Source organism: Sinohyriopsis cumingii, chromosome 11, assembly GCF_028554795.1.
Source record: "Sinohyriopsis cumingii isolate HCF-2022 chromosome 11, ASM2855479v2, whole genome shotgun sequence".
Classification (NCBI taxonomy): domain Eukaryota; kingdom Metazoa; phylum Mollusca; class Bivalvia; order Unionida; family Unionidae; genus Sinohyriopsis; species Sinohyriopsis cumingii.
In genome coordinates, this window is record NC_142971.1 from 63506267 (window position 1) to 63522283 (window position 16017).

The following is a 16017-nucleotide window of genomic DNA, read 5'->3' on the forward strand; positions in this document are numbered from 1 at the left end:
TGGATCCCGCGCGATGTCAGCGAGTGATTGTTTATGTTCTGCTGTGTTTTGTAATTATTCGCAAAGAAAATGTTAACTGTAAGATGATTCTCCTTCACAATTCATAAAAGTAGCACATTAAGTAAAAAGAGAATTTGCGCCTTCCTGCAGTTGAAGTCGGTTCGTCTTTAATTTAAAGAGGTCATACTTGCGTATCAAGCACATAAGAATAACTTCAAATTTCTTGTTGATAATTGTATCGGTGTCTATTGAAGGGCGGTGAGAACAAATATAATATTATGCCACTCTGGGGAAATTAACAAGACTATTTCCCTCAGTAAATCAAGTGAATAACGGCCTAGCAGAATTACAAATATATGTCGAATGAAAAATAAATGAATTTAAGCATTCATTATTAAACTAAGGATCACTGATTTTGTTATTCCTCATTTCTCCCGTAATCCAGCTGATCGTAGGGGCGCCACTGATAACTTTGCGAAAATCTCTCTCCATTTATCCCTGTTCTACAATGCTCTTTGGGACTTGCCTAGCCCATGCCTGTCCACTCTTTGATGTTATTTTCCCATCTATTTTGTCTGTCCAATTTTCACTTTCTTCTCACTGTGATCAGTAGGATTGTGTTTGACAGGCCAAATGAGCATGGAACGTGACCATCTTAGTATGCGTTTCTTTACGGTGGGGAGCAGATCTTCATGTGGTCCAATTACACCTTGAATTCTAAGGTTCCTCTCCTCGTTAAAGACAAGGTTTAAGTATGAATTTCCAGGATCCTTCGAAAAATATATTGGTCATAAAGCATGGATTCTTCACTCTAGGTCTGCTATCAGGGTCTATGTCTCACGTGCATACAGGAACATGGACATGATGAAGGAATGCATTAGCTTTATCTTTGACCCAAGCGTAATGCTTCTGTTCTTCCGAATAAGCTTCCTCGTAGCCAGGACAGATGTTGTCTGCGCTATCCTAAACTGAACCTCAGGTTGTAGACCTTTATCAGAGACGATAGCACCTCTATCCCTCTATCCTTGAAGCTTGACACTGTACCAAGCTCCTGTCCATTCTTATTTTCTTTTGGATTCCACTCAGTTCGTTTGTCATTAGCTTGGTCCTTTCAGCGCTGATCTCCATCCCATACCTTAGTGATGCCTGATTGAAACGGTTCACTAAGGTTTCCAGTTTTTGTTCATCTCCTGCTAAGCTATCGATATCATCAGCGGAAGCGCCGGTTTATGAATATTCAGCCTCAAACACTAACATTGCCCTCGTGGTCTTTCAAGACATCGGAACTTCTGCTGTTATATTCTCTACCCCAGCTGACATCTCTTTCTTAAAGTAGTATGATTTTACCGTCACTCTAGTTAAGGCTTTCCTTGATTTCCTTACACTGTTTCTCTAAAATTCTTTCCTTCACTTTCTTTAGGCTCCTGTTAACAATCCCGCTGTTAATCTCTCTGCATTTGACTATTCTTTCAAGGTCTCCCCGCTTCCTCCCGAGTCTTCTTCTCACATCACAGAGGTCGAGGATATCTTTAGGGCTTCTTTATCCTAAGATTCTGGCAAAGGATCTCGCTGGCTTTGCCTATTACTGCCATGTTAAAGGTGGTGATCAAGGTGTTTAGGTTTATGTCTTCAGCGCCCAAAATTGTGAGTAGTGCAACTTTTCCGCCTAATGATGCCTCGTATGTTTGTGCCATTCATGAATCTTTAAGTTTTTCAAGTTCAAACCTGATTCTAACCTGTCTTGACTTCGTGGTTTTGCTCAGACGAAGTTTGAGTCATCAGCAGCAAGTCATGGTTATTTCAAATATCAGCTCCTTGGAAGCTACGTGTTCTGGCAGTGCTGAAGCGCTTCCTTCCCAAGATGTAGTCAGAATGATCACGATGTTTACAGGCTGAACAATGGAAAGTCCATCTTCTAGATGGTTTGTGGGGAGCCAATGGTGTTCGTCAGCACTAGGTTATTGTAGGTGGCGATGTCCAGGAGCCTCTCTCATTGGTATGCTCATTAGATTATAGACCATAGACTTCCCACCAGTCTCCCTGTGCGTTTTCTCCTACTTTGGCATATTCCAGTCTCTTGAATAACTAGAATATCCTTCTTGGGTGTCTGGTCAATGAGAGTTTGAAGCTGGTCGTAGCACGCATCCACATCTTTGTCAGCATGGTTAGATGCTGTGGCATAAACCTTTATGATTGTGATGTTGAACGGACATGCCCATAAACGGATGGTAATCATCCTGTTAGACACTGGTCTGCACTCACTCACAACGTCCTTATGTACAATAAATCAGACTTTTCTACCAGACCGTTATGCATTGAATGGTATGGTGTCGTGTTCTTTTGTTTTATGGATAACATCATACAAACTTCAACCATGAGGTCGGAAGTGAATTGGGATCCGCAAGCCGTTAAAAAATTTTCCGGCACTCCTACCCTACTGAATATATCCACTAGCGCTTCGGCTACCCTCTCTGTTTGGATACTAGGCAGTACTACGGCTTCAGGGTACCTGGTAGCATAATCCACGAGTGTAAGGATATACCTGTTTTTCTTATCGGTTATAGATTGTATGGGCTCGACAATATCCATCGCCATTCGTTTGAAAGGTGTGTCGATCAAGTGCATTTGGCCTAGAGGAACTCGTAAAACTCTCGCCTTAGACACAGTTTTCTGACATTCTGACATTCGTCACGCGAGATTCCTTCAATTGATTCGGGGACAATTAACTTCCGAACTTCCGAAACGTGCATTTCTCCTGCCGAGATTGCGCTCGCGTTTCAACGGCTAGAGCTGGGGGTGTTTGAAAATCTTACATAGTCGGCAGATGAAAAACTTCAACGTTGCCGATTTCAAGTCGTAAATTGGATTATCCATACAGAGCGCATCAACTGTTCCGGTCAAGAAAAGAGTTTTAATCTTGACTTTTGAAACAGGTACACGATCGATCGTCTGATCGAGTAGAATGCAGGGAGTCTCTATCCCCAGCATTTGGTTATCCTTCACGAGACTACGTTTGATAACCACACCTGTGCAACCGGTATCACGTAAAACTGTGCACCCCTGAACGTTAACAGTACCGTTCGCTGTTGGTACCCGCGCTACACGTACCGAATAAAGGAATATCGTCATGAACCGATTGATCGGAACCGTTTTTGTTATGTATTGCTACGGCTGCCTTATGTATGGGTCCTTTTCTTTTAAGACAATTTGCTTTTACATGACCCATTCGTTATATTTATAGCATTGTACACCTTGACTTTTCGTTTCTCTACCATATGTATCTATGTCACTTGGTTTTACTGGCTTCTCTTGGAGTCGAACCCTTAGACTGATTCCCAGTCTTATCTTTCGAAACCATGTTTTGAGTTCCACCATGTGACTCAGCGAAACGATATGCTTGCTGAGTTATGTCTTGAACATCTATGAACGCTTCTTCCTTAAGAAATTGGTTCAAATACCGCCATACTATACTTAATAACTGATCGCTGAGCAAGAAATCCACTAAACCCTCAAATGTCTTGTTCACCTTAGCACATTCAATCACCCGTTGGAAGTAATTATCTATTCCAGCGATAAATTGCCCAAAGTTTTCCCGCTTCTCAGATTTACTATACCTAAACTTTTTCCGGAAACCTTGCTTTGTCCATTCATACCGTTTTAGTAGTGCTTCCTTCAGAGCGTCGTAGTTAAACACCTCGCTACTAGGAAGTCGCGAGTATACGTCGAGAGCCTTACCTTTTAAAAAAGCACTGAGATGAAAAGCCCAATCATCTAACTTCCATTTCTGGTTATCGGCATAGCGCTCGAACGAAGTCATTTGTACAGCCCGTATGATTCACAGCCACATATGACTCATAAATACTTGTTAAAGCTGCAAGCAAAACATTTTGACCCGGTTCACGTGTCCATTTGTCAAAGCACACAGTCCTCCTGAATTCTTGGGTTGGCCCACACTTGTATTGGCCACACACACCCTTCATGGATCCACCATGCGCACAAGTTTACGAATCAGCAGTTCCGTCCTTGTATGGCCTTGATGGTCTCACCTGCTTCCATCCCCATACTGACATACAGACGACCAGACCCACAGCCTGGTATACCCGCACACACATACACACCGACAGCTAAACTAAAACCATAAAATCATAATAACAGGTAAGACTTAAAATCTATAGATAAATGCTACTACATTAATTTCTTAATAGCAACTTGCAACATTTCAAAAGTTTACAACTTTTCGAATCCGCGTAGTGGTAAAGGCAACATTTCACGTTACGACATGAAACATGAATATGCTTCACATATCAACTAAAATAAAAATGTAAAACTTACCCCTATCGCTGTAGAACGAAAATGGTGAACGTATACTCCTTGAAGATATCCAAAAGACCAGTGTGTCAATAAGAGAAGGAACTTGTCTTAAATCTAACGGACGATAAGTATTAATAAGGGGAAAATACCCGTGCATACCGTCCATTTTGTGTCTCTCGCAGCAAGCGACCTACGACGAGATACATGCTGTTTCAGTCGCTTAACTAGATTAACAAGTATCCACCCTAGGTAACGTTGTACGCATGTACGACGAAAAGGATCAAATCGTTCTAAGGCGAAACAATGTTATTTATTGCCTTATTCTGTGACACCCATACTTGTCCTCATGTCCACTGAAGTAAATCATGTGTCCTTCATCTGTTGACCTCACACCAAAGTTCTTGCAGCGCATCGCACAAAGTCCAGTATACAAATTGATAATAGTATTTATGTTTATCTAACAGCAGCAACAGAAAGACACAAGGAAAAAGGGTTTTCTGGATGTGGTTAAAGATTGTATTCCTTTATCTAAAACTCGGGTAAATCTGACGATTTTACTGGCAGGGCTAGTGTTGGATTAATGAGAATAGACTGTACCCTGTACTCTCTTATCCATATATATTTCATATAACCAAGACAGTCTCGTCGAGTCACGACATTTTCTCTTGGAAGGCATCAGATCAACCAAGCTGTCCGGCAAATTTTGCAAGACTGTGAAACACGTGCAATAAAATTAGTTGCACCTTAGCGTCATAAAGCCATTGTTTTCAGATAGGAACAATTCTGATAAACGGGACAAAACTACTGCTTTATTCTTTTCTCTACGGTATTATTTTCTTTTCATCTAGGAAACACCCAAATCATTTATAATGGCGGTAATTTTCAATATCACCAATATCTAAATTGATTAAAAACAGGTCATGTGAACTTCCGGAACGACTCCTTGTCCATTCTATGTAGTGCTTTATTTATCATCCTTTCGACGAAGATATCCGTTTTCCACAGTCGCTCAGTATGCAAAGAATTGATTTCGATAATTGTTTTAGCCCTCAGAACAAATAAAAGTTCACTAGGTAAGATCCCTGTCATCAAGACATATATTTGTTCTACTCCAGTGCTTTCCAACCTTTTCGAGTACACTGATCCCTTTTTAAGCTTAAAAACTGCGCTGATCCCAACATGATAATTGTTGTACTTTTAGTGTGTGTGTGTGTGTGTGTGTGTGTGTGTGTGTGTGTGTGTTTACGATTGTTAACGTCTTTTTACTAATTTTTCAGTCATATCGCTACGATGTCGGCAGTTTGTCAGTTTATAGTGATGTCAAACACGGGCATCATGCCCCATACATGGAGCATGACGTCCCAATCAGTTACATTATACTGACACCAGGCCGACCAGTCCTAGCACTTACCTTTTAATAATGAGCGCCAAGCGAGTCAGCTGCTAGTACCATTTTATAAGTCTTTGGTATGATTCAGCCGGGGTTAGAACCCGCGACATTCCGGATCGGAGGCGGCCACTCTAACCACTAGGCCACCGGAGCGGTCATTGTACTATTAGGCTCCGAAGCTATGTGAAAACTATTATAAATTCGCGGACCCGTGGAATAACCCAGCGCCCACCTCCACGGGGAAGGGGACGGTAATCTGTCCACTAGTTGGGAACCACTGTTCTACGATATTCAAGAATGTTTTGCAACGTCAGCATGAAAATATTATTGGAAAAATATAACATCCACATGGAAGGAGTGTTTTAAAAAATCTTACATGACTAGTAAAATGTGTAACTTCATAAGCCGGGTTACAAGTAATTGTGGGGGGCCCTGAGTGGCCGAGTGGTCTAAAGCGCTCTCCGTTACGGATCACTGCCATCTCACCTCTGTCTGCTTGGGTTCGAGTCTCGGATTCGGCCAATGTGGGTATGTGAGAAAGCTTGCCAGTAGCTTCTCGAGGGTCTGTGGTTCTCTCCGGGGATTTCCCGGGTTCCTCCTCCACCATTAATACTGGCCGCCATGTATAGCCTATCGTGTGCTGAAAAATGGCGTTAAACCCTACAACAAGTAATTGTGCGCAGCGTATTTCATTTTGGGTAAGATATATATTGTATAAATGTAAGTTAAACGATCACAAAACCAGTACGCGGATAGAATATTGATTTTACATTGATGTTTCAAGTGCACAGGACAGTAGTCTTTACAAAGTTTAATTGAATAAATAGCACGTCAGGAAAACGTACATCTCGCTATGCGCTCGTCTTTGACGGATATAGGTTGCCATAGCGTAAATTTCGTTGTGTATGTAATCTGTGTTCAAACAGGTACTTATTTCTTTCAGATAAATTGTATGATGTTACTGGAGAGCAAGGGAGTGGAAACGTCGTGTTGATTGTATTTATTCTCGGATAACCATCAAAATGTTGAAGTTTTACTTTATCATAGCTTGTACGCTTTTTCTTGAAGGTAGGTATATTAAGTATGTGCGTGTTAGTGTGTGCATGTGTGTGTCTTAATTTTGTACAAAGGAATATATATCAGACCGTATATTGACACTTATTTTCCTCTTTAGATTCATGACTGACCTACTGGAAGATTGAGATCTGTAGATGATGCAACACAGTCAGTATAAGACAAATGTGTAGATGAAGTGGAATCAAATTAATTCCGATATTGAATACTGGGGAAAACATAACAGAAGAACAATAAATAAAGACACAAAATACATGTTGATATGTGCATCAAATAAACACAGTAGACAAACACAATAAACCAATGAAGATAGCTCTCTCTCTCTCTCTCTCTCTCTCTCTCTCTCTCTCTATATATATATATATATATATATATATATATATATATATATATATATGCAAATTTCTTTCATCTAAGATAGCATTGTCTACCCTATTAAAGAATAATAAAAAAGGTATCAAGTCAAAAGAAAAACAATTTTTACTGTCACAGTTTGCAGATGACACTGTTTTAGCTCTTGATAGTTCCAAAAAAAATAAAGATTACATTATATTCAAACCATTTCCCATAGAAAATTGGTACCTTGTTCACCCTTATAATGGAGTTCATCCATATCCTTGTTTTCTTAACATCTGTCCAATTTTCTATAGGAAACGGTTTGAATATAATGTAATCAGTATTAGTGATTTGCTTACAAATCAGGGAACTATGACTGACATTGATAGGTGTAAAGCTAGATATGGTCTCAATATGAATTGTACTGCATTTCAATGGATAATTCAATGTGTAAAGTCATTTTGTAAAAAAGTTAGATAAAACATTACTGGTATGACCATTTATCCCTTTCCATGTAGAAACTGTATTTAAAGACTATTACAATTTACTTTTAAAAAAGGATGTTAAACCGACTAGTGAAGAGAATGGCAGTTTCAACCTGTATATGAATATAAAGCTTGAGATATATGCTAAAGTTTTTAAATTAGAAAGAAACTCAAAATTACAATGGTTTTAATTTTGTGTTACTCTTTTCAGTTTACTAATGAATTCTTTTCTGTATCAAATAAAATTGTCCAATAATGATTAATGTACTTTTTACTTTAAAAAAATTCAGTGGAAACAATATTTGCATTTCGTTTGGGAATATAATGTGATAATCAAGCTGTAAAATGATGCATCCCATTGGATTCAGAATGAAGTGAATATAGATACTGTACCAAGTGCAACAACTGTTGTATATTGGAAGATACAAGTCCAGGTGGAATATATGAACAACCTTTTTATTTATGTTTCCATTTAGTCAAAAAATATGTAGTTTCTCAAAGACCGCTATAATCTGGAAAAAATATATTGCAGTCACATCTGAAAGGAAATAAGTATGTGTGTTGATTTGGGAACAATGGGAATCATTATTCCACCAGTAACTAAGAGTGATGTGTAATAGCATCATAGTATAGTATACAGTATGTCAACCTCGACGCTGTATGTGTGTCATTGTCTTAAAATAGATTGTGCACTATACGAATGTGAGCACGTGCTCTTGCAGATGTGTATGTGTGTGTGTGTTATTTCTCCTACGCTATATTTGATGTTAGATGTAAGGTGACCTGGGGATGGTTCCGCCACCCAAAGGTCAACATATTATGGGGACAATAAAAAGGTCTACTAACCTGCCAAAAATGGCAAGGTCTCGTTTATTTTGTATTTCTAGTGCAGCTATCCTAACAATACGTTCTCTGTCGATTAAAGGAAAGGTCAATATCAATTCATTAGAATTTAATGGGTGGATATACTTTAACTTTCAGTAGGTAAACATGTTTTTCAGTAATTCCTGTTTTTTAGAAAGGTTCTGTGTTGATCATGCATAGAGATTGCACAAAATCTCGGTAACAACATTAACAGAAGGTGTTGAAATAGATCAACTTCGCAATGAGAGATAATCGCCGTAGTTTCCGGTGCAAACGCTCCAGAGCCGACAATTTCCGAATTACCATGGACGTAAAAATAAATTTACAATCGACATGTTAAAAAACAAAACAGTTCGTGTCTGCAATGACTGGTGGGAAACAAAACTTAATTATATCCAACGAAAGTGAAATGTTCCCTAAATCCTGTTTTTTTTTAAGGTTAATTTCTCTGTTTGCCAATGATTGTAAAAGCCGTCTTGTTGGTAAGACGACAATGATCACTATATTAGTTTCCACTGGTTCAAACCACTACTAATCGAAAATAACTAATAAAGTCTCCCAGAGGGCCTCTCATCGATGTCTAAATGACTATAACTATCTCGAACTTCGAATAAAAGCCGTCCGTACACTTTGGATTTTATCGATCTTCGAATAAGGCCTTATGAATTCTTTCGATTTTATCGAAATTAGAATAAGGTCATCAGTTTGCTTTGGATTCTAAATCTCATTACCACTAAACTGAACAAAGTTCTTTCATTCAGAGGAATCAAAACTGAAATAATTTAAACAAAGGCTCTTCAAATCACATTTCCCCATTTTCAAGAACGAATTCTAATTTTTCCGAAAGTTATTAACTTTTATTCGTTCAGATGGTCCTATTACATAGACGATAATATGCGTCCACTTGCTACTTCAGGAAAATAAATGCTCATTATAATCGTGTTTATCAAACATTAGATAATGCCATTAATCCCTACACAGGTCTAACAAGTATACATCTACAGTTTTGGTGGCACATTGACCTAAAACTGATATTGGATGCTTCCGAATAGAATTTGTACCATCAATGCAACATTTTACAAAGAAGTTTAATAAGATATGAAATTGTTGTTTGATGATGTTAATTTTTTAAGATACCGGTTACCAACAAAGTTGATACTAAATAGTCCCGATCACAAAACGTTCGGCAAAGTCGACAGGGTTTGGCTGTGGATGAATTTCTCGCACTTCTTTTACAACTACATTCGTTTCTTGAGTCTTATTACGATGACTCTTATCTGACAAATATGTTTGCTTTGTTTTTGTTTTTGTTTTGCCTTTCTATGAAAACTGTTTTTCCTCCTAGTACTCTCTCCCCTGCCTATTTATCTCTGTCAGCACATATTCTCTCTCTCTCTATCTCACACACACACAGACACTATACACACACACACACACACACACAGATACTACACACACACACACACACACACAGACAGACACTACACACACACACACACACACACACACACACACACACATATATATATATATATATATATATATATATATATATATATATATATATATATATATATATATATATATATATATATATATATATATTCAGTGATCGATGGTTCCTTTTCAGCCATACCGGTGGAGGCTGGCGAATATTGTCAGTACGGCTACAGTTCCTATTATGGTAGCTACTACTCAGCATACTGTGAATATGGGTGTTGTGGCAGTAAATACAGCACCTACAACGACGTCTGTTGTGTGTAAGTAATAAAGAGTGATTGGTTGATTGATTGGTTGATTGCATTATTACATGATTGATTGATTACATGATTACATGATTGAATGATTACATGATTGATTGATTACATCTATTTTTGTCAGTTGTTGTTGCTGTAGGGTTTTAACGCCATTTTCAGAACAAGATAGGCTATACATGGCGGCCATGATCAATGGTGGAGGAAGAATCCGGAAAAAAAACCGGTAAAGAACCACCGACCTACGAGAAGCTGCTTACAAACTTTCTCATGTACCCACATTGGTCGAGCCCCAGACTCGAACCCACGCAGACAGAGGTGAGACGGCAGTTATCCATAACTGTGAGGGCTTTAGACAACTCGGCCACTCGGAGCCCTTATTTTTGTCAGTAAAAAGCATTAGTTGAACAAAACATATGTTCCTAAAACAATTGCTACCAATCGGTCTTTGCATTCCAGCCAAAATCTTGCCGGTATCATAGCGGGGGCAGTGATTGGGAGTCTAGTTGGGCTTGCTATCCTGATTGGCCTCATCGTATTCTGTTGTGTTGCAGCAAACAATACAAAACGACGTACAGGTACCGTGATCCAACCGCCGAACCCTACCGCACAGACGTTTGTTGGTAAGTAATCGAATAATTAAGTAATTGCTAGTGATAAATGGAGAAATGTATGTAGCAAGAACAATATTGATCTGGATTGAAATCAAATCGCAGTTAAAACAATCTTATGCTGCGTTGAAATCAAATAGCAGTCGAATGAATTATCTGCTGCATTGAAATCAGTATATTAAATATCGTGAGATAAATCAGTATATTAGATATCGTGAGATAAATCAGTATATTAGATATCGTGAGATAAAATGGGCTGCTACAGATCTATCAAAACATTTTTTTGTAGCGCAGCAAATTGTCTCCCTTTTTCATGTTCATGACATAATTATGAATAACACAATAACCGCAATTAATACCTTAAGTATCGTTAGCAATTGATACCGAACGTAATACTCGGAGATCCAGCCTTTAGAAATTAATACCGAACGTAATACTTGGAGATCCAATCTTTAGCAATTAATATGGAATAAAATACTTTGAAATCCAACGTTTAGAAATTAATACCGAACTTAATACATTGGCATCCAACATATAGCGATTAATACCGAATATTAATAATAAGATATCCAGCCTTTATATAGAATTTCATTGTGCAATTACTTAGTTTCAAAACTGGTTGACTATCTTATAAATACTCTTGATTTATATTCAGTTTCTTCTATTTGCGTTTGCGTGGATTATATGACTTTCAGACAGATAAACGTATCCTGTTTTTGTCCATTAAAGTTGTCACAGGTGTTGTAGAGAATTTGGGAATTCTATACCTCTTGTTGCTGTTTCTAAAATTCTACTTTTTGGGGATAGGGGTGAGGATGCTCTCTTTTACCATAATACATTTATTACAAGTTAATGACGTCTTTGGAATAATACCGTTGTGTTTCAATTGGTTATCCACAGTACAAGTCACAATAAATAAATGAAACAATGATCACTTGAAAAATTGCACTTACAAGAAGAAAACTACAGCTTTTGAAATATTTGTTTATCCTCCACAGGTAATGAACTAAAACATAAATCACACATAAATAGTTATTGATTATTTACTACTCTTGATTGAAAATATTACAATGACAGGAGGAAGCAATACTTATTCATTCAGAACATCCACAGATCGATACTTTGCTGAATGCTTACAAGGTCACTTGTGGCGCATTGATACCATGTACGTTTTAGGGTGACTTAGACATTCGATGGTATTATGGTTGTACTTCCAGCAGCTCTCTACCTTACAAACGTACAGACAAGATTAATTGTCCTAGCTTTAAAAGGTAAATTAACAATTCGTCCTAGAAATTCTTTGTTCTGAAGGACATGCTTTGTTGCTGAGCATAATATGCATATAATAAGTCATAAAATAGTTCAAAATGGCGTAGCTTTCACATTGATTTAATATAGGAGGAATGCATGGCCATGTTTCGTCACCAACCGGTTTACTTCAAGTATGAGTTTTTTTATTTACATATAATTTAATATTGAACGTCTTCCTTCCGCATTGATGAGGTTGCGAAATTTGCCGACGGTGGGCCTGAAGTAAAATCAGCTAAAGATTCTTTCAACAAAAATGAAGCCGAATTCAAAGCTGAATTCATACCAATTACATTTTTACTTTCCCCGGCGAATATGTTAATCCAACACTGACTCAACTAAGAAGAGAAAGAGCTCGACTGTATTTAACAACGACCATCTTGTCTGCATAAACGCTCTCGGATTAAAACGATCGTTAGAGTTAAGAAGCAAAGGTGTATTTCTAAATGACCCCGGGAGTGCACAATTACCAAAGATTAAATTTTCCTCCTGGAGATATTTTCTATGGTTGTTGGACGGTTGAACAGGTCGAGAACAGTTGGATGTTTGAAAACTTAAAGCACTTGAACAAGGTCAACCTGTTGAACAATTCGTTTCCTGTATGACAATATTAATAAAAGAACAATGATAGATCCTCAAAGCTACCTACGCAAGAAAACAATAGAAGCCTAACAACATCTGCGAGACGAATTCGCCAAGTGAACCGCGCTACTTGAAAAACACAAACTCATGTATTTCCGGAATCGCCGCGGCAAAGACCGTTGGACGTGGTGTTGCAGGAATCTTTTCTCCATTAAATATTATAGGCATATCACGTAACAGAATTGTAACCAAGTGGGTTTTGGATTAAATGAATCAAGCAAACACAATGTGATGGCTGATGGAAATTTATAAAATGAATTATATATATATATATATATATATATATATATATATATATATATATATATATATATATATATATATATATATATATATATATACACACACATTGATTCTTTCACGCTCTCAACATACGATTGATCCAATCATTCTACACAAACATTTACAAATTGAAAAGCGAAATATCTCACGTATGGAATACGATTAAGATTCAAAAAATCTCAAAGAATTCAAATACGTTTCAAATAATATTATGCACAGTAAGTGAGATTCACATAATCTCATAGATTATGCAGTGTAAGCGAGATTTCACAAATGTACTCAGTTGAACTATCACTTGGAACAAACATGTCTCTTGACACTTGTACAGTCGTATGATTCATAAACTGATGAAACACACAGTTCTACCGAATCCTTGGGTTGGCCCACGCTTTTATCGGCCGCTCACACCCTTCACGGATCCACCACATGTACAGACATGCGTATACACATACGTAAAGACAGCATACGTCACCCTTGTATTGGCTACGTCTACATTCGTGGTTCTACCACGTGTACAGACGCACGTATACACATACCTATAGACAGCACGCAGCACTAAACAGCTACAGTCAGCCCTAAACAGCTACCGTCAGCCCTACAAAGCCCTGAAAAGGTACAATAAAACCAAACTGGTTATAATAATGGGTTCTGAAAAATCTTTAGATATATGCTAATCAATTAAACTCTAATACAACTTGTAATTCAAAGTTCACAATGTTTCAAATCTGCGTAGTAGTAAATGCTTCATTACACGATATGACATTACAAACTGAATAAGCATCACATATCAAATAAAATATAAATTTAATACTTACCCCTATGGCTGGAGAACACAATGGAGAACTTTCACTCCTTGACAAGATCCAAAACGACCAGTGTAGGTTAGAAATGGAATATACCTTAAATCCATAGGAGACTGAGTAATGATCAGGGTAAAATACCGTGCATATCTTGCTTTTAATGTCTCTCGTCGCAAGTAATTTTCGACGAAATACATGCTAGTACAGTCGCTTACCTAGAAAAACAATTATTGACCCTAGGTAACGTTGTACGCATGTACAACGAAAATGATCATATCACTCTAAGGCAAAACCAAGTTATTTATTGCCATATTCTGTGAACATCAATCAAAATTGTTGTGGAAATCCATATCACTAGTAACGGTGCTCCTGGAGGTGCTGGTAGAATTATCTCATTATGGCTACATTTGCGAATATGCATCTATTTAGAACTTAACTTCTCGCGGCGGCACAAAATAGTCTCAATATAATTACAAAGCTGTAGTCAATTGTCATTAAAGATAAAGCGATTACTATGAATGGGTTTGACATTGCGCTGGCTGAAATTCAAACACAGATTGGGAATCTGGGGAAGGAGTAGTGAATTTACAGGCAGTAATTGTGTAAGAAATATCCTTTTAAAGCATACATAAACCCAAGAAAACATACAGACCTTACACAGAATACATCACCTGCGTATTTTCATTCCAGAAAAAGAAGTCCAGTAAATGCATGGTATCAGCTCAGCTGGATTGTATCAGATATGAAATGCTTTGAAATAAGTAAAACCATCTGGTCTCAATCAGAAAGATATGCAGTCTATAACTGAGATTATTAAGTCCATAAAAAAAACATCTGGTGTCGAGCAAAAAGCTTTCCAAGCCCATAAGTGAAAGTATACAGTCAGTGACGCTTGGATTTGATGATATGATCTAAAACTATCAAATCATGATTAAAGAATATCATTAATAGAAGATAATATTTAAGAGCCATTAAATATGCTGGTTATACTTGCTACAGTTTCAGCAGTATGCGTACACTGTACCGGAAAACTCGGAGTATTTCATATAACAACGATATGGAAAAGACATTAAATAGACGGCAGACGACGTTTGTAATTGAAATCCAGGAAGAAATGGAATTGGAAGAATGTGACCTTGTTCGTGGCAGAAATTTAATTCACACAGACCCGAGAACAAGAATGTTTTATCTAGACAGACTGACATATATATAGATATATAGCTGGATGGGTGAAGTCATAATATATTTTTGGTTTATGTCCTTCATTGTGAATAATATATATCACAATAGCTACACATTAACTAGTATGATCTGCTATCCTAACAGTGATAACTTTGTACAACAGATCTAACAATATTTTCTTTCCATTTCAGTGCATAACACGACTGTTACTCAAGGACTATCAACCAACCCTCCCCCCTACGGACCTGTCGGTTATGGATATCCCGGTGGTTTTCCCCCACCAGCATCTTCCCAGTATAATAATATGCCTCAGGGAGGCACCAACCCGGCTTATCCACCGCCACCGGCAGCGAACTATTAGGAGTTACTATCTCCTTTAGGCTTGTTATCAGTTTCCTGCGACTGACACTTATTACATTTCGGTCATATTACACGGGAGAGAGAGAGAGAGGATGCAGTTTGCGTCATTCACTTTGACGACTGGAACGTTGTCCAGGAAAACTAGATTTTATTTGGCATGCGCTGTTACTGCTAACGTTTCACCGATATGTTAAAAACTCAAACATTTCCAACTTAGAATCATTTGCTTTTTATATAAAATAGCTATTCCTCCTAGATTTGTGTATTAAACGTAAATATAATACAGTTCATATCAATGCTATTGAACATTACAGAGAAAGTGAGTGATGTATGCACTTTTACTTACAATTAAATGTTTTTAGTAAAGTTATTTTTATAATCCACCCTAGACAAAAAGAGTTACGATTTTATCTGACCACCTCATAATTCTCACACTTCAAGAAAGAGAAAGACTTTGAATATATCTGAATATAATGATGGAGAGACGTGTGTTGTTTTAAAGCACATCTATTGTAAAAACACCATTATTTTTCGATCTCATTTAAAATATTTCACATTTCAAACACCACTGTATGTCAAACGCGTTTAAAATATTTCAGATTTATAACACATTTTTCG

The 16017-nt window shown here is 37.5% G+C and overlaps 1 protein-coding gene across 1 annotated transcript; it reads left to right on the plus strand.

The window, feature by feature from the left end:
• Positions 1-6574: 6574 nt before the first annotated feature.
• On the plus strand, positions 6575-15795 carry LOC149788576 (uncharacterized). The gene is made up of 4 exons (XM_089974624.1): positions 6575-6769; positions 10091-10220; positions 10674-10837; positions 15231-15795. The coding sequence occupies exons 1-4, from the start codon at positions 6724-6726 to the stop codon at positions 15398-15400; spliced, it is 510 nt and encodes a 169-aa protein (XP_089830750.1). The 5' UTR covers positions 6575-6723; the 3' UTR covers positions 15401-15795.
• The last annotated feature ends 222 nt before the right edge of the window (positions 15796-16017 follow it).